Here is a 24,786-nt window from a genome sequence, read left to right as displayed (position 1 = left end):
GCTCAACATATTCCAGGGTAGTGGCGTTATTTCCTAAGGTACTATAGCTTCGCGTTTCATACTCCTTCTTATTGCTGTCCTCTGGGAATATAACTGTCTAAAGGCGCTGCGCAAAAAACGAAAAAAAAATGCTGTTATTTAATATAATCAGACATTCACACAATTCTTGTTTGAATTATTTTCTAATACATTTAGACACAAAATAAAATCAGCAACATACCCGTAATGAAAAATGGGTGATAATAAAAGACACACACAAAAAAGAAGTTATTTATAGACAGTTTGGCGACGCCAGCATATTGTGTTGAAATATAGCTGCAAACTAATAATAATTTTGATGTAAATTGGGGTGTAAACGCAGCTGACATACATACACATAGATCTATACATTCTAGTAATCTTAATTTACTTGCCCTGCAATTTTCTATATTTTGTAAAAATAATGCATATATATTACCAGGTCATTCCTCGTCTTAAGTTTTAAGATTAATTATGATAAAAAGAGAAAAACAATACACTAGCTTGGCATAGTTTTGTAGGTTTAGTTAGTAAATAGTGGTAATACTGTACTGTACGCTAGATATAGGCCTAGTCTGACGTTGGCTAGTGTTATGACTATATATATATATATTATAGAAATACTAGTACGAGCCTAAAGGTCAAATAAGGTCACATGCTTCTGAAATAAATGCTTGAACATAACAATGTACTTCTCGTGTGTGTCTTTATAATCGTCCATAATCATGTTACGTGGTGGCAGCGGTGCTGTTTAATAAGTAGAACACAAACCTTCAAAATCTGAAGAATCAAACTGTATAGCAATTTCGAAACATTTCAGAGAATTTTATAAAAGAAAATATATTAATAAACTGTGAGCACAAAAAAACCAAACATGGCTACCAACCAACCTCATGTAGCGGTACTGTCCATGAACTGGGAATCTCTGAATCTTAAAAAGGAATGGGATCGATTCAAACAACATGTTAGTTTTACTTTTAATGTCCAAGAAAACTGAAAAAGAAAAGGTCAATTATCTTTTCTACTTGCCCCGCAATGGGGAAAGTATGTAATTCCTGTCAAAAACCCAATCATTTTGCAAAAATGTGTAGAAAACCAAATAATGTACAAGTACTGGAAGATTCAAGCGATGAAGATGATGATGAAACTAAATGTAGTTGGTGGCAAAGCGATTGACTTTCAGTTAGATAGTGAAGCAAATGTCAACATTATACCAGAAAAAACCCTTGTCTAAGAAACCACAAAATCAAATTAACACGATTCAGGAACATTGAAAATGTGGAACAATGCTAAATCACCAGTAGTTGGTCGATTGTTCACAAAAGTAAAAAACCCAAGAACACAAACTGCTATAATCTAGAATTCTAAGTTATTAAGATCTAACTCCATTAATTGGAGGAGTTGAAACTAATTAGCATCAACGAGGAACAATTTATTCACAAAATACACAAAGTATCATTAAGTAACACCATCACTGAGAAACAAGAAAATGGGTATAACAAATTTGGATGTCCACCGGGCCTAGTAAACCTAAGCGTAAACAAATTATCACTTCAAAGCACTTAAGCGACCACATTATCAGCTTCCAATAATGGATGACATTCTTGCCAGATCTAAATGAAGTAAAAATCTTTTCAAAACTTGACATCAATGATGCTTTCTGGCAGATAAAATTAGACAATGAATCAAGTTTTCTTACGACATTTGCCACACTGTGGGGAAGGTACAGACGGCTCAGAGAACCCTCCAGTACCTGCTCAGGACTTAAAGCTGATCCAGCTAAAATCAGAGCAATATTAGACATGCCTGAACCATAAAACGTAACTGAAGTGCATCTTCTTATGGGAATGGTTACATACCTCGCAAGATATCTCTATCATCTAAACAGACATACTTAAACCAATTAGACACAGAAAGAAGCTTTTAAAAAGATAAAAGAAACCATAACACAAACACCTGTTCTAGCCTACTATGATAGAAATGCAAACCTGACAATCCAGTGAACAATCCAGTGGAGCTGGCTTACTTCAAAACGGCTGTCCTATTGCATATGCTAAGTGATAAGTAATCACCGACCGCTAGATACAATAATCAAGAAACCTTTAGTTAAAGCACCAAGGAGATTACAAGGATTCCTGTTGAGACTACAAAAGTATGACTTTGACATTGAAGATGCACAACAGACAATCAACAAGTAACCAATTAAACAGAAGAAACCCAAAACAAGAAAAAATAAAAACACAAACAGAAAATGACGAGACACTTCAAATTCTTAGGAAAGTCATAATTGATGGTTGGCCAGATGAAAAGTTGAGCTTACCAGAACCAGTCAAACCTAATTTTGCATACACAGATGAGCTAGCAATCCAAGATGGTTTGATGGAGAAAGAGTAGTTAACCAGAACAAAGGAGATCAGACATTTTAAAACAAATTCACTCCCGTCACCTAGGACAAGAAAGCTGTATTCTGCATGCAAGAGAATGTGTATTTGGCCGAGAATTACCTGTGAAATAAAAAACCTAGTAGCTCAATGCCAAGAAAATGCAAGCAAATAACAAAAAGAAACCCTATCATCCCATGAGGTGCCATGGCGAAAAATAGGAACAGACTTATTTCGAAAACAAGGACTATCTAGTCACGGTAGACTACTACAGCAATTTCTGGGAAATTACGTATGTCAAGCGCTACAGTGATTTAAAAATTGAAGGCACATTTGCCAGATATGGTGCCCCAGCAACTTTAATCAGCGATAATGGACCACAATACTCATCAGATATACCGTATTCTTAAAATTTAGCAAAGAATGGGACTTTGAACAATGCACATCCAGTCCAGGAAACCCTAGAACAATTGGGAAAGCTGAATCGGCAGTAAAAATGAAACACTTAATGAGAAAAGCAAAGCTAGTGGTCATGATACATATTTATCTTTTAGATTACAGAAATATGCCAAGCTCTGGTATGGACTCTATAGTCTGGGAGCCTAGAAGGTTTTGTTGAGGTGTGGAATATGTAGATATGGTCTATGAGACCCAGAAATGGCAATTCTTAAGTGATGGGTCCTGTTCAATTTTAAGGGGGAACCACCCAAATTACCCCTTAAATTGGATTGAATTAGCATATCGAGTACATGGACAGTACCAAACCAATTCTAAAATGTTCTCTGACCTATCGGGAATCAATATCCATAATACTTAAGTGACCATTCCTGTGCTAAAAAGAATGCCCTTACTTAGTGCTAATTAGACATTTAATTAGCATTTTGAGTGCATCAACTAAATTTACATCACATATACTTATGAACATACTGATTAAAGATTAATTATTCTTAAGTTTAAAATCCGGGGCCAAAGCCACTTAAGAATAGATCAAATGTCAAAATATTTAAATTCAATTAATATTTTAAGTACATCGACCAAACCAATTTTAAAATGTTCTCTGACCTATCAGGAATCAAAATCCATAATTCTGAAATGACCATTCCTGTGCTAAATTAACTTAAGAACGCCCTTAATTAGTAGTAATTAGATATTTAATTAGCATTTTGAGTACATCAATGAAATTCACACCACACACACTTATGAACATACTGATTAAGGATTCATTGTTCTTAAGTTTGAAATCCGGGCCCAAAGCCACTCAAGAATGGGTCAAAGGTCAATTTAATAAAAAACATTTTTACCGTTTAAAGACGAAAATAAATAGGCCCATTTATTATATACATAAAATACAGTTTGTGACTTTAAATTAGATCGAAAAAACATAGGCAAAGTGTCTTTAAATTACATTTTTTATACTATATTGTAGGGCAAGGGACATTTATTGTGCTTCAGAATATGCCTAGTTGAAAATAAACAATTAATACATCACCAAATGTCAGTATTCATGCAACATGAATGCTGACAATTTCAATAAAATACAGATTAATATCATCATCCATCTTACCAAAAGCTTCATGATTTTTTGTTGCTGTTTTCAAATTGACACAGTGTTGCCATATAGCACAAGTGATAATGATTAATTAAAATAAATGTAAACCTGGAGTAAAACTAAATAACCTTCATGTTGCCTCTTGTCACATCATGATATCTTTATAGCCTTATTGATATTTTATGAGCGTTGTGGATCTATGCCTAGTTTTTCAGTACCTGCAGTAATCTTACACAAAACAAAGAAGATCCCTTTTACTTCAGATCATTCTTATATTTTCTACCCACATCTTTTCATTGTTTCACCCAAACTTGCCAATTGATCATAATGTTTCTACTGTATACTTTAATACTAAACTCTGAAAATATATTGCACATTTTTGTTTAAAATATAGATAGATGCTTATTTTATAGATGATGATGGAAGAAGAGACTAAAAAATAAAAATGATAAATGCCTTTTTACAATTCTCATTCTTTTTTTAAAAATGTTAATGTTCCACCAGTATCTTTGAAAATAACTCTGAGCTTTTCGCACTGCGGCTTTAGCCAGCTATATTCCCAGAGGACTACTCATTCAGAAGCTATATCAAGCGGAAGCTATAGTTCTAGAGGCTGACAGTTTTGAAATGTTGTAAGCTCGGACGGGTCATGCTAAAATTACAAACCCTGGAAATGTCTGGAAGAAGAGAGTCTATAGCCTCATTCGCACTGGACTTAATTCAGTCAAACTAACCGACATGTATGTTAGTTTGACCGGAAAAAGTCCAGTGCGTACATCCCAGGAAGTCTCACTCCGTTAAACTTACCCTTTCACGGCGGTTAGTTTTCTGGAGTGAAATGTGCCCAGGAAAACTGACCGAGGGAGATTAACCGGCCTGAATAATCCAGTGCGAACAGCGGGAATCGGTTAAACCTACCGAGGTTACTGAGATTGCTTCTAATTGGTTGACCTTTATCGCTTTGTTGAACAATAACGCATGCGTACAATTCATATGACCTAAAGATCAAAGACAGGAAAACAACAAATACGCGCGAGATTTCTGTACGTCTGTTGAATTTTCGATAATTTTATTATAACTTTTGATATTATTTTACTCTGTCGGTTAGTCGATTGCTTCCCCTGTAGAATGGTTGATATAAATTATATTTTAAACGATTTGTTACGTCTTGGTAGGCCTACTAGGCCAGACAATAACCCTCGGAGGAGGCCTGATCTGGACGGCGATGATGATGCAGCTGACCGTGTTATAATCAGACGAAGAAATGACCAAGCAAGGCGGCGGTTTCGCTTGATCAAATCAATGGTTCGCGAACAACAACAAGCCCAATCTGAAACTATCATAAATATAGCAATTTTTATATCTGGAGTTAGTAAGTTACAGTATGATAATTTGTAAATGTATAAAAATATTAAGAAAATGAATGAAATAGAATAGGCTAGTAGTACTCTGTATGTAGCCTACTAGGCTAGCCCAGGCCAGCTCTATAATAATATAGAATATGCTATGCCTACACTAGGCCTAGTATCACTGACACCAGTAATACTGTATGTACTATGGATCTGTAGTGGTAGCCCATACGGACGGAAAGAATTCACATACAGTATGCTATTAAAAAAATAAAAATCCAATGTAAATAAACTAAAAGCTTATTCAATTTATTATTATTAATATATAGGGCCATATAATTAATTTATAAGCAAATTTATCATTGTATTTTTAGTGGCTGCATTGTGTGCACCTGCAGCATCAATTTGGAGTAGGAACCGCAGTACGCAGTGGTGGGATATTGACTGTCTGATGCAGTATGATGACCAACAGTGGTATGCGAACTTCCGGATGACCAGAGGCCCATTCCACCTACTCTGCAACCAGTTACACCCACACATTGTACGTATGGACACCCGGATGAGACGGCCTGTATCCGTCATAAAATTAGTTGCTATGACTTTGTACCGTTTGGCCACCGGTGAAAGTTTCAGAACAATAAGTAACCTATTTGGTGTGGGTATGACCACTGCCTATGAAGCATTTTGGGATGTATGTATTGCTTTATGTACAAACCTTAAACCCATGTATGTTAAGCGCCCCAAAGGTGACGAAGTTCAAAGAATGCTTCAAATTTTTGAACATAAATTTGGTTTTCCTATGTGTGGTGGGGCCATTGATGGGTCACACATTCCTATTATTGCACCCAAAAAATATCATACTGACTACTATAACAGGAAGGGTTGGTACAGTGTTGTTTTGCAAGGTCTTGTGGATCATGAATATAAGTTTATAGACTTTGATGTTGGCCATCCTGGTAAGTGCCACGATGCATATGTGTATGAATCTTCAAAACTATTCAAAAAGCTTACAGCCGGAACATTCTACCCCCCACTTACAAAAACAATTGATAATAAAGAAATTCCAATTGTATTACTTGGTGATTCTGCCTATCCACTATCAAAATTTCTTATGAAGCCGTATCCCGAGGGTTTAGCTAACCAATCCCAAAAACGTTTTAATGAAAGATTATCACGTACGCGCATAATAGTTGAGCATACATTTGGTAGGTTAAAGGGAAGGTGGCGATCAATTATGAAGCGAAATGATACCAATTCACAAAATATTCACATCGTCGTTACTGCATGCATTGTCCTACATAATTTTTGTGAAATTTGGAACATGGACTATGAAGAGCATGTAGACAATGGGCTTGACCAACCAGCTGGTAATGAATACCATCCAGATGAGAATGCTGTTGATGAAAACCAAATTCGCTCAACCCTTACACAATATTTTATTAATCACCCATATTAGATTCATCAATAATTGTCTGATTTGGTTGCAAAATGTACCAGTACTATCCCACTAGATAAATTAGCAAATGCAATGTAATAAGAATTTTGTGTATATTAAATTTGGAGTAGGTTACATGCTAATAAAACAATACAAAGTTGCTTTTAAATTGCAGTTTGTGTTTTTGTTTTCATACCCTTGATCATGAAGATGTGCCAACTCCTGAGCAACTCGTACTGTAACAGACATTGTTCTTTAGTACAACTTGAATGATGCATAACAGAACATCAATAATAAAAACACAATACTTCTCAACACTGATAATTTTAATAACATTAATATAAAGAAAGACAATACAAGTTAGCACCAACACATGTTTTGTGATAAAAATGAAAGATCACTATTTTTGCATTCTGTCACACATACAGAAAATACCCTATTAAAATGTATTATAGATGTGAACTTTTGGCTAGAATAAAACAAGGCAAGGTGATATATAATATATATATAAAATGTAAATACTGTAGTAAATGTACAATAAATGTAAAAATATAAAAAATTAAAATACAAATAAAATGTATTAGCACCAATAGTTGTTTTTAAACACAAACACAGATATGAACAATTTGACTTGCATATTGAAAATTTGTTATAGTTGGATTTGATTTTATTTACAAGTAAACTTTACAAGGTGTTTTTGCACTACAAAATATATTGGTTAGGGAACTGTTTAAATATTAAGGAACTTTGGTTTGAATTATTGGTAGTAATGGTAACAACATTTGTTAAACTTTACATGTTTCGGGGATCTTGCCAAAATGTAGGTGGTGTTTCATTGTTTGGTCCATAATTATTTGGGGCATAATTGTTTGGGGCATAATTGTTTGGAGGAAATTGGTTGCCGCCAGTATTGCCTCCAGAATTGCTGCCAAAATTTTGCATTGCATTACCAAGAATACCTGCCAACTGCAACAGGAATTGATTGTTTTCTTGCCTCCGCCTTTCCTCCCTTTCTTCTCTCACTGCTTCATTTCGTTTTCTTTCTTCTTCTAAACTCTTCTCCCATTGGAGGCGTTCCCTTTCCATTTCCATTAGAGTATTTGTTGTTTGATTGTTCTGCGTTTGTTGATAGTCAATCAGTTTGGAAATTGACTTATCAAGGGCATCTTCCATTTGGGATTTCTTTCCTCTTCTCTTTCTAAAAACTGACCCTAATAAAAGCAATACAACATAGATCACAGTAAAATCATGCTATGAAATTAGGGGATGTTCAGCCAATTTTTAAACAAATTAAAATACAACATAATTACCATCATGTTTTGCTTCAGTCTTGCGCTCTGTACTTTTAAGTTTTATTTTTTTTTTTGCGGGACCTTCGTCGAGCGAGCCATCAAGCAGTGAGTTCTCATTTTCTGGCGGCGGAACTTCAAATGAAGTGTCAGAATCTGTTAAACAAATAAAAAGATCAGATTTGAACTTTTGATTCTAATTATTTTAAATACTCTTTTTATTTAGAACAAAATAAACTAGATATAAATTAAAAGCAATAGTTAGACCATACCTCTGTTCTCTTCATCTAGGCTTGTTGAATCCAGGCCTGTTAACTCCATCCCCGATGAACCAGGTTCAGCTTGGTTTGGTGGCTCTGAAACCTCCCCCACATGAACTGTAACCTCTTCATCTGACCCACTCAGATTGGCGTCCATGTGGTGGTAGGCCTTAACATTATTCATTGGTCTTCTCCCTGCGATGAATGCAACATAAGTAATTCATATTTTACAATTACTGAACATTACTATATATAGGCCTAGGCCTATTACTAGTTTACATATTTTCAATTTGTAAGTAAGCCTGATCACTTACCAAGAATCTCATCGATCTCGTTGTAAAACGGCGATGTCGTCCGTCCACGTCCGCTGCTATTGTTTAATTTTTTGGCGGCACGGTATTTTTTTTTTAGATATTCAATTCTATCCCGTACAGATTCCCATGTCTTGTATGGGCAATCTGGAAAGGCTTCCAGCAATTCTCGGGTGATACTGCCCCAAACCCTCGAATTGTACTTCATTCCCTCGAATCCTTCTTGATGGGATTTCTGGCCCCATATTTCAATAAGAGCATGCGTCTCCGCATGGCTCCAGTTTCTTTTTCTTATTTCAGTTTTCTTCTTCCTTTTGTCTGCCATCGTTATACGTTCTCTACAGCTAGTTTTGTTTCTCAAAATGGTTTACCGTTCGCGCGATTTTTGACAATGTGGAAGTAAAGGTCACTATGAAGGTCACAATATTGCGCCCTCAATAGTTACTTGTTTAGGCTGTTTTGTTAGTTGAGGTTAAACTAACCAAGTGGAACAATCCAAGTGCGAATGATGGTAAGATTTTACCTTCGGAAACTTTACCGGGATCTCGGTAAAATCTGCCTATAATTTAATCAAGTGCGAATGAGGCTTATGAAAACATTTGCTGATAATACATTATTTTATGCATGTAGACAGTAATCTGTAAAATCTTTTTAAATAAATAATGACGTTCTTGCTGTCAACCTAGGCCAGTATTATAATAATCAAAACTTTATTTTAGCTGTCAACATATAGGCCGGTATTTACAATGCCTCTCATTTGACTTTCAAAATCTAGGCCGATATATAATAATTCGCTGTAAGATAATCATTGAATTATGATCAAAACAGTCCATCATCCATAGTAAAGTTTTTGTTTGTAATAGGATACAATTTGTTCACACTTAAATGTCCCTTTGGGTCTCACTGGCCATTTATCACTTGTTAACATCTAGGCGTGATGAAGTGACCCCCAGACCTTAGCAACTTGTTTATACTTGATAAGGTCCAGGACCTATAAACAATGGAACCTGTTTCTACCAAAAAATACAGTTTTTAAAACAGCAATGTATCCTTTCAAATAACCACAAAAAAGAACTAGATTTGAACTCATTACTTTGTCGAGTTCACCCGTCATGACATCAGATTTGGGTTTGAGTTATTCGCGGAAATGCAACATGCACATACGTTAAACTATATGAATATTGACAATTATTATGCCATCCTATGACATGAATTAAATATGTTTACAGTGCTGAATAGTACCTATTTTGTATCATACAGCATATTACAGTATTTACAGAATACACTGTATATGTTATATATAGTGTAGCATAGATGAAATTACGAGACCTATTTTTTAAATCCAATTTTTAACACGATGACGTCATCAAATTGACATTATAAAGATAACTATTTATTGATAGTTTTCACGCGATATTCACTCTTTTGAATGTGAATAATAAAAAAAATCCAATTTTAAAAATTCAGATGGCCATATGATGACGTCATAACACATTTACAGTCTAAATTTCACATGAATTATCATCGATACCTTTTATAATAAGTTCAAAAAATGGGGGGTCATCAGCCATCCTGGACAGCTATAATCGATTGAAAATAGGCAAATACACATTGGCATATAATTACCCATTTTCAAGCGCACGATTTTTAAAGTTTGATGTCCACATGTGTCATTATTTTACATTCATAATTCATCAAAATGAAAGGAATACAGAACAACAATCAAGTGCAAAAACGATCTGTCTAAGCTGCGCGAGATCCAAGTATGTAAAAGTGCATGCGCGACTCAAAATTTTGTAAAAAATGTGAAATGCTTTAAATGTCCTGAAACGTGTAGAAAGTTGATTAGAAATTGATTTTTAGCATTTTTAACTTTCAAAGCGCGCGTATGCGCGAACATACCAATGTTCAGAATTTTGCTGATGATACAGGAAAATGACCCTTGACATGAAGCATCCGTGTGTCCATTTGAAAAAGGCTGTTAATTTTGAATTTATAGTCAATTTAAGAATTTCAGAAAATCGCGCGTAGTTATATTTTCATTAAACCAAAGTTTGTTGCACAACTACATATATACGTGCATCTGCTGGCCAAGTTACAACATATTTGCTATCGCCATTTTCGAGATCTGTGACGAACAAAAAATGAGCAGAAAAAATGAAATTTTTGACAATAGCAATAGAAGAAAAAAAGAAAAAAAAAATCATGACAATAACAAGGGATTTTTCCTTTTTAATCCCGTTTTTAAAACCCCAATTGATTCCGATCTCAATTGTAAAACCAGTTTACAATCGCGGTTTTAACTTGACCTCACCTCAGAGGGTCACTGAATGGTGCAAGCATCCGACTACTCTGTGTAGATAATATTGACATAATAATTACACAACCAACCACGAACTATCACTAAATGAGAAACTGGTTTTTGTTTAAAGTTCCATTCCCTACGTTTTTTAGATCTAATTTAAGGTCACAAGCTACTGGTCCTATATTGCGATAACCTTTTTCCATTCATTTAACGGTTAAAAATAAGTCTATTCTAATAATTTAAGCAGCCCGCTATAAATCCCAAAATGCATTGCACGCAGAATGATATTTCTCATCTGTGATTCACCTATTTTCGTTTGATCGTGAAAGCCAAACCAAATAGAACAATCGTAATTTTTAAGCGAAAAAAAAAACGGGTTTTCCTCAATTTGTATCAACAGATTCTGGCAAAAACAGAAAGACAATTAATGCAGCAACTACACAACATCAGGCTAGGTCTATAGCTAGCGTACAGTGTTTGTACTTTACTGCTGTTTACTAGGCCTAAAGGGTATTCGGCCTAAAGACGCAAGCTACTTAGGTAGTGCATTGTTTCTCTATTTTATCATAATTTACCATAAAACGTACCAGAGTTTTCTAGATGTAGAAAACTAAGATAATTAAGACAAGGAATGACCTAGTTTATTGTTTTTAAAGTAATATATAATGTAATTGTAGGGAATGGGACTTATAAATAAATATTTTGCTTGACTCTTTCTATTTGAAACATAAATTGTCACATTTGATTTAACTCACACTACTAATATTTGACTGACATAATTTGAAATGCTCAATTTAACCTTCACTGAAAATACTCACAAGTTATCAGAAACTTACATTTTTACTCTTTTCAGTACAGAAATGACTACAAGAACTAGAAGAATATAAAACTATTAGTCAGGTTCCTCATGTATGAAAATAGGGGTTCCGTAGGATTTTAATGCCCAAAGTGAGATTTCACTTGATTTTACTTTATTATGGTGCTAGGATACCAAAAATGCTAGGTAACAAATTTTCACGAGCCCGTAACCATGGTAACGGCCCCAATTTCAAAATGGCGACCAAATGGCCCTATCTCCATAACCCGTTGGTCTATTGACAAGATATTGGTATCAAAATACTCGGAATATATATATTTATATTCGTTGTAATACAACATTTTTACTTAATGCAACCGGAAATGCTATTTTTCTGTACTATTGACCCTTGACCTTGACTCGTACTGTATCTTAAAAACGGCTGGTCATAAAAATTTAAAAATGGTCTCAAATTGCTCAGACCTTATATATTTATATTTATTGTAATTCAATATTTTGTTAAAAAATGTCCGGAAGCAAAGTTATTGACCTTTGACATAGAGAATAGCTTACAAGGATTTTTATTCAGTAGTCTCTGGTCATATCTCCATAACCCTTTGGTCTATTGACAAGATATTGGTATCAAAATACTTGGAATAAATATATTTATATTCGTTCTAATAGACCATTTTGACTAAATGTAACCGGAAATGCTATTTTCCTTTACTAGTGACCCTTGACCTTGACTCTCACTGTATCTAAAAAACGGCTGCTCATGGAAATTTAAAAATGGTCTTAAATTGCTCAGACCATACATATTTATATTTATTGTAATGCAATATTTTGTAAGAAAATGACCGGAAGTAAAGTTATTCGCCATTGACATAGATAATAGCTATATACATTACAAGGATGGATAAATATTGGTCAGATGTTTTGGCCCAACTCTGACGTAATTTCACTTTTACTAAGAATACATCATTAATACTTAAGTAATGTGGGACTCCAACAACCTCCAGATCACTAGCCTGGCGTTCACTAGGATAATTATGTTATGCATTCAGTTCTTTTCTAAACTCACATTTTCAAATATGGTTTTTAATTGCCACTTTGAACCTCTATAAACGTATTAATTGAAGATTTCTGATTTGGCTAAAAGTAGTAAATGCCAGAGTGAGATTTGATGGTAATTATAATATTATTAGGAAGGTATCCTTGTTTCGCCCATGACTGGTTTTCATTTATATGCTCGTCTGATTATACATTGCCATCTAACACAAATGAACCAGCTTGGCTTGATGTAGATGACACAATAACAGTGAATAAAAGATTGTAATTAATTTGAATGTAAAGAAAAAAAAATCTGTATAAATAGTGCTCTTTTCCTGGATCAGGCTCTAGAACAGAAGGAAAACATTAAAATGGGTTGGTGGTTTTGTTGGCATTACTTAAGATGAGGAAATCAAACTAGATATCCCACTGAACTCACTCTTCAACACAAAACACGCAAATTCTTCAAGATTTCATCAAAATACATTCATAACAAAATCAACACTTTTTTGTCTTAGTAATAATTTCAAAAGAAGTCAAGAAATATATGTTGTGGACTCGCTGAAAAGAAAATGAAACTAAAGACACTTAGTAGCTTGAAGGAGATAAAATCATAAGATGCTGTGTAAACATCAAAAACCTCTTGGTCACTTCTAACAATCTCAATTTGGTTAATCTTAAATTGGTTCCTTGGCTTGGCGATATGACAAAATGGCAGTCAATGTTAGCATTGAAAGATTGCTTCTCATATCTCAAAACATCTAAGAAGAAAAACCAAGGAATGTCTAACCATGTAAAAATGTATGGCCGGCAGTAGTTCAATGTATGAGAAAACTCCATAGAAATGTTTCAAGAAGAACAAGCATTAAAGGTACAAAAGTTGAAGAATCAACCACTCTCACTCCTTGACTGTCTTAATGGCAACGAGGATGCTGACACAAAAAATGCATGGTATCTAAATGTAAATTATGGTTAATTCTGAAATAGGCGAGCACAATGGAAAAACTTCGGTACTAATCTTCGCCTTGGATACCTACCTTATCTATCTCAGATATACCGCGAAACGTAGATTTGATAACATTAGTTTCCACTATTACGTTGGTTGGTTTCTACCAGGGAGTTGTAAAACAACTAAGTTGGCCGTTGGTGCTTGGTGGCGATAGCCATTTTGGTTTTTCAAATTAAATATATTCATAACACATAGAGAGTAAATTGTGGGAAATAATTATATAAAATTACATCGAGAGAACTGATGATAAGAGCTTTTGTTTGAAATCGAATGAAACCCCGATAGCCGAATTGTTGAGTTAAGCTGCCAGGACTTTATGTATACTGTGCGCTATTTCTGTGTCCCATTATTAGGACCCTGGGATACTTCTGCCCATGTTGCAAGCCATCTAAAACGGCTTACTTTGTCACGGAATAATGTATTAATTATACCAATTAGGATGGTATTTATTTGAATAAACGCCCGGAACACCTCCCCAATAAAACATCAATTCAATTATCGCCATCGAATTAAATATTCGAATTATAATAATATGTATAAACTCATTTTTTAATCCCTACCACAAACAATTGCCTATACGTGCTCAAATAGAAAAATGCAAAGTTCATGTTTATTAGGTCAAAGGTCACTAACTTTACTTCCGGTCATTTTCTAAAAAAATGTTGCATTAAAATAAATATAAATATGTATGGTATGAGCAATTTGAGACCATTTTTAAATTTCTATAATCAGCCGTTTTTTAGATACAGTGCGAGTCAAGGTCAAGGGGTCAATAGTGCATAAAAATGGGATTTCCGGTTACATTTAGTAAAAATGTTCTATTACAACAAATATAAATATATTTATTCCGAGTATTTTGATACCAATATCTTGTCCATAGACTAAAGGCTTATGGAGATATGACCAGAGAATACTGAATAAAAATCCTTGTAAGCTATTTTCTATGTCAAAGGTCAATAACTTTGCTTCCGGACATTTTTTAACAAAATATTGCACTACAATAAATATAAATATATAAGGTCTGAGCAATTTGAGACCATTTTTAAATTTCTATGACCAGCCGTTTGTAAGATACAGTACGAGTCAAGGTCAAGGGTCAATAGTACAGAAAAATAGCATTTCCGGTTGCATTTAGTAAAAATGTTCTATTACAAGGAATATAAATATATATATTCCGAGTATTTTGATACCAATATCTTGTCAATAGACCAAAGGGTTATGGAGATATGGTCATTTGGTCGCCATTTTGAAATTGGGGCCGTTACCATGGTTACGGGATCGTGAAAATTTGTTACCTAGCATATTTGGTATCCTAGCACCATAATAAAGTGAAATCAAGTGAAATCTCACTTTGGGCATTAAAATCCTACGGAAATACACGAGGACCCTGACTATATGTGCTGTTTAATGAGTCTCAACTAAAACAAATCATAGATACATTTTTTAAATCAACAATGTACATACAATGCACTGTTCTCGTGTTATTCCTATTAATACAATTTTATGAGAAATATATTAATCGTAGAGTCTTCATCTAATAAACTGAGTGGTATTCATAGAAATCAGTTTATTGTAGTTGTTTATAAACAGTCTAAATTTACTCAAAATAAACTAATTTCCCATTTTTAAAACCTTTTTTAAGATCGATTCATTTTGTGAGAACCTCCTAGAAAAAAACTACAATTTTTTCCAAAATGTTCTTTCATTTGATTTAGAGACAGGCCCAAGACAATTTACTGTATTTGTAAATGTCATTACAATAAAAGATCAGATTACAGTGCAGATGTACATACTGTACTTGTTCACCACCTCAATTTTACAAACTTATTTTGTACCCAAAGCCTTGAAATCAGTCCATTTACAGGTAGTGTAGCTGAAGTGAAAAATTATATTGGAATGGTTCTTTATAATATGGGGTTTTTGACATTGTACATATTGCATAGAAATCAATGTTTGTTAATAGTAATAATATACTTGTTTGTTTTTATTTAAAACACAATAAATGTAATTTTCATCGCCTACATGAATATTCATGACTCCAGAAGTAAGACCCACTAAATATGGTATATTCCAAAATTCATGGACAGTAAGCAAAAAAAAGCAAACAATGCATCTTGGCCATGCACAATGACTTCAATTCGGGTAGAGACAGGGGTACCTGTCCCATGAATTGCTCGACAGGTTTGTGGGTGGTCGAGCCATCTATCCCTTCCTCGTACTTACGATGAAACGCATTTTGAGAAATGAAAGCCAACTTTTTAACAGTCCTCCCACAAAGTAGTTTCAGCAGAAACCCTGCAGAAATGGGTCATTGAATTATATATAATAGATAGAAATACTAAAAATATAATACAAAAATCAGATTAAATTATTTATACTTTTGGTAAAATTAATAATGTGTCCTTTATTCTGTAAGGGAGAATTATGAACAGTTCACTGGGATCTTTTTCACATGGGAAACATCAGTAGGCATACTTTGAATTACTTAAAATAAATTAAAAAGACAAACTAATAAACAAACATTTTGTTTCACATATGTAGGTTTAAAGTATCCATAAAATATGAAATCATAACAGTCTGTAATAACATGAATATTCATTAGATCGGATATTATATGCATGGTGACTCTCCATATATAAATGTATGAGGAATACTAATATTCAAGATGTCATTTAATAATTTAAACAGCAGTTCTTTTGTAATGCTAGATTGTGGCATACAGGTTGATGGTCTGTACTGAAATCACTAAATGCAAAGGCCAACAGACAGACTTACTGCTTTAGCAGATGACTAACTACATGATTGAAAGTTAATGATCTAGTGAGGCCTAGGAAAAATTGGGAAAATCTAAAAAAGGGACTATGAATTTGTTTACGATTTGATTGAACATTATCATCACATTTTACAGTAGAACCTTCATCAAAGGACCCAATAAGTGTCCCATTAGTAGGGTGTCTCCTGAATAGGGGTTGCCTGTAGTATAAAACCTTTGATTGGAAAAAAAAATCTTAAGGATAACGGTGAGCATTCCTGCATGAAATCCAATAGCACCATCTGTTGTTTTTTTACTCTATCAGAATTATCCTTTATGTTGAGCATTATTTACTAATTTAGAAAAAAAAAATCACTTAAATTAGCTTCAGATCGTTTGTATGATTTTTTTTTTATGATTAATTAATAGGGAACAATTTCTTTGGAAATATAAACATAATTAGCTTAAATCAGTTTCAGTTGCCTGGCGATTTTTATTTTGCCGATCTCTAATTTGCCTTTCTACACTAAGCCTAGCTTAGATAGACCTAGGAATATAAATAATGAATTTTTTTTATTCGTTGGATGGTGGAGAATATTTCATTTGATAAGGCTAGACTGCTATTTATTTACTACCGTCTTAAATTAAATAAAGCAGTCATATTTGATGAAATATTCTCCACCATCCAACTCATAAACATTCATTATTTGTATACTAATTAATTGTATGAAATTGAGTAGATGCACTGTAACTATAATCTTTGATAAGAACCTAATATGACACGATTAAGCCCAGATATGGAACATTTAATACTTACAAACTGGCTAGGACTGAGAGCCAACTGCCTGTATGAATTGCTAGGAAACATGTGTTTATGAAGCTAGTCAATATTATATTGTGGCTGATGAGACTGCCTGATACAATATGGTATAAAGTTGTTTTTGCTACATAAGCTCTGACATCAACCATTCAAAGGGCAAAGTAGTAAAATGCTATGATAGTTATCACATGACTTTTCAAAGAGGCTTTTATCTTGCTCGTTTTCTGATATGATACAGAAGAGGACTATCATAGTCTGGCGTTAAAATACAGCAATATTAGTTTCAAACATTATGTTTTTTCATACCGCTAATGAGGCATACATGCCTTTTACATTGTATATACATAGATTACAATGCTAATAAAGTCCACACGTTTTGAACTTCCATTTTCAAAGTCTATAGAATTCTTTGATAATACAGTGTGTAATTTATAATCGGATAAGTTTTTAAATTAATCAGAGCAAATCAAACATGGTGATCAGTAGATTAGTTTACAAAGGAAATAAATATCTTAGACTTCAGCACAATCAAATATTTGAGTATAATAAAAATGAGGTTAATGGGATTTTATTTAAAGTACAATATATACACTAAGCACAGTTGTTTCAATAACCAAGGTTGACAATTACAACAAAATAAGAAAACAAATATGGTATACTGTACACTTACATTGTTACCTTTTATAAATGAGGTTTGTTAGATTTCTCCAGTATCATAGGAATATTTGGTAATACAACATATATCATAATCTTACATCATACAGGCACCACATGTGATAAAATTGAGATGCTATATTAACAAATAATCTGATGATACTGGGCAAATATTGTACAGCAGTGAGAATCAGGTAACAACATGATGTTTTGTATTTGTCATATATAGTCTTATTTGTTTACAGTACAAGGTCTTATACAAAGATTGTAACAAGCAAACTTAACAAGATAAGATAAGATAATATTGATTGGTCCATCATAAAATATGTTGGAAATTTATTTTTACAGCGTACATACAAAAATACATATACAAATTTATAAATATATAAACGCATAAATATATATTGACTATGTAGAGGGTGGGATACATCCAACATAATTGCATTTAATTCTTTCCTAACAGATTATTGATTGTGGTGATGTCACAGCATATATTATATATCATACATCATTTAGCTTACTTTCTTACTCTCTCAAACTTGTTTTTGTTTTTTTTTAAATAAAAGTGCAGATTAAAAAAAAATTAAGTATACTCTGAATAACTGATCTACAGAAAACAACTTAATAAATTGATCAAAAAACACACTTTGACCATTTATTACTATCGAGTCATGATCAGATTAGTTACGCTTGTTTTATTTATATTTAAAATTAAAAAGTGATCCTTACACCATGTGGTAAATTTCACCCGTATAGGAGGATGCATCATTATCTTTTACAAAACCGTAGATGACTATATAATTCGCATATTTGATTATGCTTACATACAGTGTAAAAAGAACTAGGGACAGGATGCATCCCTTATGTTTTATATTATCAACTTGTGTTAGCTGCTCTCTATCGGTCCAACAGAAAACTTTGAATCCATAGTGTAAAAAATGTTTTTGACCATAATTAAATGTAGAGTTGGATATTGTTAAAGGCACTACTAAAATCTATAAAGACCTTGCAACTGTCATATCAGGGTGATTACAATGCCATCAAGATAATATAGTATGGCATCTTATACGCTGCTTTTACTCCGATATGCGAATTCAAGCCCGTAGCCAAGATTTTTGCAGGGGGTTCTTTTTTTTTTCAAAAAAGGGCACTTCCCTCTCCCTAATGGGGATTACCCATGGTGTAATTGATTGCCTTTTTAACAATATGAATATTAATAAATGTGAATTAATAAAAAGGGATCAAGATCCAAGGGGGTGGCCCCCTAAATTTTAAAGGTGCCCTTTTTTTAGAGGTTCAATATTTTAAACGTGTGACATATTTGTGTGTATATTAGTATGCACAGAGTAGGCTACACGAACGGCAAAAACAAAAATAGAAATTTCCCACGATGTGCTAGTCAAGTGTCATTGCTGGCTGATCACAAAGAGCATCATAATGATCTCTAGTTAAACTTCTAAAATAGATCGTTTCACATACTACATATCAAACTTTTTACACGCTTCTCCTCAAGATGCCTCTTAAGGAGAGAGGAAGAAAACGCAAACAAAAAGATTTGGCACAACAAGCCAAATGTTGTATCACATTCGATGGCTGGTTTCATAATAATAATGATGCTCAGTTAGATAACTGACAGTCCAGTGATGATCATGGCAATAATGATGAAGTTCAGCGACAGGTGTACAATATGTGAAATTTGCATTTGTAACTTTCTATAACCCTCCCGGTGAAACCCATAGCCAGGCGTTTTTTCATGGGTCGGGCGAACCCTCTTTATACAATGAATCCCATTAATCTACAGCGAACCCCCACACGACATGTCTACAACCTCTCTGAAAATCCACATACCGTATATTTCGGTGTATAAGTCGCACTTTTGACACGCAAATTTGACCTCTAAATTAAGGGTGCGTCTTGTACACCGAACATAAATGCCTCACCACACAGATTGTACATATCGGCAATCTGCTTCTGCCTAGTTTTCAAGGCATTTTAGCGTGATGTTATACTAAATATGATGAAAAGATTTGTTCATTATGGAGCTGTTTTAGGCGCTCCGATAAAATTTCATTTGTAAACATTTACGATTGGAATAGTATTTATTTATAGTTATACACACGATCGCCGTAACCCCCAGTGCAAGCCCTTCTTGGCGGCCACATGGTGTACGGTATTCGACTAGTATATTCTCCAGTTGATTATAGCATGGACCTAGCGTACACACTTCTCGGATACATAGATACTAATCGAATACGATTGTCCATGAAAACGTGCGCCCTCTCGAAATGATCGAGCGAGGCTAGCCCACACACGTGCACGGTCATGCACTAGATTGTGCGAAACTCATGAATAACAAGTTGGAAAGAACTTGTTGAGGCTGGGCGCGGCCGAGCCTAGGTAAGAAAAAACCTAAATAAGGGACGTCGTTGTAGATATAACAAAATATATTATTACAATTTTAAAAAACATTGTTTTGATGAAATATAAAGTGCGTCTTATACATCGACGATATAAAAAATACCGATATTTTACTCTCAGTTAGGGGTGCGTCTTATACACAGGTGCGACTTATACACCGAAATATACGGTAGTTAAAGTTCTTATATATCGATGTACATGTTACAGTTTTGATTATAGTAATTGTTTTACCAGGGAGGTATTTTTATACCTCCCTGGTTTTACTAAACTGAAAATTGGTTCGACAGTCCGACGCACTCAGTTCGCACATGTCTATCAAATGAGAAACGGAAAAACTGCTTATTTAAATTAAATAAATTCAATAATCAATATGAAAACAAAAAATACTTACCGTATCGGATGTACCTAACCCTGATGTTCGCATTGAACGCAACAAATGTTATCTTGGTTAGTTGAGTGTACTGTTTACCAGCAGGAAAAATGAAAAAAATTAGCACTTTCCTGTTTGCTAGCGCGAAAACAAAACAATGCAAACAGCTAGCTTGGCACTATTTACTGTGCGTACCATTGATCCTTTTAAAGCATTTTTCTGCTTAACACAAAATAAATTAAGACGATTTTAGGTTAACTTATTAAAAGAATAGGTTCATAATTCAAATTGCTAAATTTTACCTACAGAAAAACTAAATAGAAAGTTTAAAGTTGACTGATTAAGTAAATACTCCTTCCGCCATCAGCATGCAGTGGACAAGGCAGCATAAATAAATACAGTAATGCATTTTCGTAGTAGCCTACTAGACGGGGTGAATTGATATAGTTAGGTGTTGTTAGGTAAGTGAATGTATTCTTTATAGGCCTATTCAAAATAAATGTAAAAACACACCCACCCAAGCCTACTGGTGTTGCACAGGCCTAGTGATATATAGTACTGTCATTCGACTAACTTGAGCCTAAAACTCTACCAATAAGCAGAAGCTAGTAGTAGTAAAGTGAAGAGATCGGTAGAGGTAAATAATATTGGTATATTTATAAACAAATGGAAGAACCATAACTTTTCAGCGAAAATACCGGGTCTTCCCTAATTTGTATTAACGGAATCTGCTAAAAAATAACAATAGTACAGCAACTATACAATGCCACACTGGGCCTATAGCTAGCGTACGATGTTCATACATTACCAGCTTTTACCAGCTAGGGCCTACAAAGCTAAGCCTAGATAGGCTAGACCTATTGACGCAAGCTACTTTGGTAGTCCATTGTTTCTCTCTTTTTTATCATAATTTACCATAAAACGTACATTTAACCCTTTCAATAATGTACAAAAGATTTATTAAGTTTATATTGTGGAATACATTGCAGTGTTTTTATCATTGCATTAAAAAAATTGTTGTTTATCAAAGTAATAAACATTTATATCATGATGACATCACTTTTGAATGCATACCAGCAACATGTAACAAATATAAAAATAAAGAAATAAAAATGGTCGCCATTACTAACCAGAACTAAAAATATAATTTTTTTGTCAATTTTTTTCAAATTAACAGCAGTTTTAACAGCAAATTGAACATGACTATTTGAACACATGAGTAAGCTAAATAACCAATTAATAACCATGTGAAAATACTGTACTCCAAATTTCTTGGCAGTATATGGGACAAATACATCAAAAAGTGTGAATAGGGTGGCTAGCTACCCACTTAATTCTTTTTAGAAATCATACAATCAACACATGACAACTTCTAAGGGCCTGTTCAGACCTACAGAATTATACTGCATACCATTATTATATAAACAAACCTTCATACGTGAGAACAAATTTCCAATAATACACTATGAACAGGGGTGTAAATCAGAATACCAAGCAAACACATGCACATGGACCAGGGCGGTACTGAAATGGAAAATGGTGTATTTTTGGAGAGTGGTGACGTCAGCATTCACAGGGAGAGCAAGCTAGACGCTGGTAGTAGGAGTACATGTGTTTTGAAAATAGCTCAGTTGTGGGTATTTTCTGAAGATTTTAAATCTTGATTTCATAAATGGTAATTAAACTCTTAAGCTCTTTCACTATGTAGTCCTATATACACAACTATAATGCTAACTCTTCTTATTAAGCTTAGTTAAAAGAGTTGAATCCACGTCTAGCGTTCTAGAATTAAGGGGGATGGCTAGCCACCATATTCACCCTCTAGATCTGCCACTGAATTGAAACAATATGATGAGTTTATACATGAATCTAGTTAGATATACCTATTATTATGAAAATATAAATAATTGATCTTTATTCTAACAAATATTATATAGTATCATAGTATAGCATGTTAAGATATGCTTTGCACTTATTTGAAATTGTAAAAAAAGAAATAAAAAAAACCAAAAAATGATTATGATGGAAGTGTATGACGTGTGTGTGTTCATTCCAAAACCTATTATTATATATTTTCTCTTTATGAAGAGTTTAGAACGAAAACAGTCATATAAAACCTGACTAGCAAATTGAGTCGGCACGTTCAAGTCACTATCGACCATTGTTCTGGTGGTAGAACAAGTCTTCTCAGGGCCGTTTATACAACACTCTAGATCAACACGGTTCTACATTGGCGTGTTGTATAAACAGAAATGGATGTAAAACAAAACAGACACAAAAAATAACAAACAAACAGGAAGAATAAAGACAATGAACGATACAAATGGTAATTATTGGAATTTAGTATCCATATGGGACAGAGGAGACGACAATATACTAATCATTTTTTTACAAGACGTCAACAATTTTAGGGAATGGGTCTTTAATAAACTCATACATGAGGAAAATACAGCTTTAGGATTATGAACTACGGTATAAGCGTTTTCATTCATCTTTATTTTTGTTTTGGGGTACAACACATCTTTAATATAAAACTAAGATATTGTCTCAGGGTACAAAATAAATTATGTTTGTAAAACTTAAAACTTACCTGTTGAATGAGGTGATGAAAACAATATGAAAGACAAAAAAAAACACATTTATTAAATATAAATCACAATAACTGTCACTGTTTTATTTTTATCATTACATTGCAAACATTCATTTTAAGAATACTAGCTATCATAAATAGGCTATTGCATAATTGATAACTTCCCTTTGACATAGTGTCACAAAATCAATGAAAATGTTCAAAAAATACTAGTCTACACAAATTTGTAATATTTTAAACAAGAAATATTTCTTACAAAAAACACTGATCCACTTTTTGATGCAATACTTTTAATTATTGTTCTTTCTTCAATAATTGATGATTTTTTTTATTGATATTCTATTAATAATTTAAAAAATAATGATTTTCTAAGTGATCATTTAAAATAAAATGATCACCTATTGTTATTGTATGAAATGTTTATTATTAGGTGATCATTTAAAATAAAATGGTCATCTATTGTTATTGTATAAAATGTTTCTTATTAGGTGATCATTTAGAGTAAAATGATCACCTATTGTATTGTATTGGTTGGTTTATTAAAACAACCCTTGTTATTGTCAGGATCATTTTTTTTTTTCATCTTTTTTATTTTTCTTTCTTTCCACGATTTTTGTGGACAGCATATCTCCTAATATTTGTGAACATAACTTTGAAGTGTAGATGTGCAGCCAAGCTTTTTAACAATGTTAGAGCCGCGTAGCGTAAGTTACGCACGGTTTTATGAATTTCTATGACTGATCATAACTTTAGAACCAATAAATATCTTTTAATGAAACTTAATAAAATTATAATTCATATCATGGGTCAAATTTCTATGGAGTAAAAAAGGCGTGTTCCACACAAAATTTCATGCGCATGGGCATTTGAAAATTTAAAATGTAAAAAATTAATTTCTAATCAATTTTGCGTACATTTAAGGTCATTTTGAGCAGTTCAAAAATTTTTGAAATTCTTCACATTTGTCTCGTACAAAGCGTAGAAACATGTTGTTTTGCAATTGAATTTTGTTTTTCATACCTTCTGTAGATTTCATTCATTTTCATGAACTTTAATTGCAAAATAACGATGCATGTGCATGTTAGACTTTAATAATCGTGTGCTAAAGAATGGGTAATTTAATGCAAATTTGTGCAAAAATATACCTATTTTTAGGTTACCATGGATTATGGAAGCTAATGAGTTGTAGATATGAATTCATGTACAATTTGTACCTACAGGATGTTCTGACATCACCATATGGCCACTCAAATTTTTAAAATAGATATTTTTTTTCTCTATTGTAATTTGTATTAGTTATAATCCCATTTAATAGAGCGAGTCGCGCTAATGCAGAATTAGGCTATTTGTGTGTTTAAAAACATTACTGCGCAAAAACTTGTTTTTGCGCACGCGGTTCTTAGAAAGTGTAAAAAATAAGAATTGTTGTA

At 33.4% G+C, this 24,786-nt stretch overlaps 3 protein-coding genes across 7 annotated transcripts in view; 1 reads left to right on the top strand and 2 right to left on the bottom strand.

Annotated features, from left to right (window-relative positions):
• The window catches only part of LOC144840172 (RNA-binding motif, single-stranded-interacting protein 2-like), a 139,463-nt gene that overhangs the window by 60,614 nt on the left and 54,063 nt on the right, over positions 1 to 24,786 (bottom strand). The window contains exon 1 of one of the 5 annotated variants that reach the window (XM_078695892.1): positions 17,322 to 17,466. The exons of 3 other annotated variants lie outside the window; for them this stretch is intronic. In XM_078695892.1, the coding sequence (XP_078552018.1) occupies positions 17,322 to 17,372 (51 nt within the window). In that variant the 5' untranslated portion in view covers positions 17,373 to 17,466. Of the gene's footprint in view, positions 1 to 4,755; positions 4,857 to 17,321; positions 17,467 to 24,786 lie in introns of those variants that run through there. One more of the 5 variants, XM_078695894.1, reaches the window with a different exon arrangement.
• LOC144840168 (uncharacterized) lies at positions 5,012 to 6,901 on the top strand. Its single transcript, XM_078695881.1, has 2 exons — positions 5,012 to 5,320; positions 5,672 to 6,901. Exons 1-2 carry the CDS (start codon positions 5,077 to 5,079, stop codon positions 6,751 to 6,753), a joined length of 1,326 nt encoding a protein of 441 aa, XP_078552007.1. The 5' UTR covers positions 5,012 to 5,076; the 3' UTR covers positions 6,754 to 6,901.
• Positions 7,041 to 9,172, bottom strand: LOC144840173 (uncharacterized). Its single transcript, XM_078695896.1, has 4 exons — positions 8,596 to 9,172; positions 8,294 to 8,476; positions 8,043 to 8,177; positions 7,041 to 7,943 (listed from the first exon to the last, which is right to left on the bottom strand). Exons 1-4 carry the CDS (start codon positions 8,915 to 8,917, stop codon positions 7,525 to 7,527), a joined length of 1,059 nt encoding a protein of 352 aa, XP_078552022.1. The 5' UTR covers positions 8,918 to 9,172; the 3' UTR covers positions 7,041 to 7,524.

The sequence above is a fragment of the Antedon bifida genome, chromosome 4, assembly GCF_963402885.1.
Source record: "Antedon bifida chromosome 4, ecAntBifi1.1, whole genome shotgun sequence".
NCBI lineage: Eukaryota > Metazoa > Echinodermata > Crinoidea > Comatulida > Antedonidae > Antedon > Antedon bifida.
Note: the sequence above shows the minus strand (reverse complement) of the source record. Positions and strands in the feature narration are given on the sequence as shown.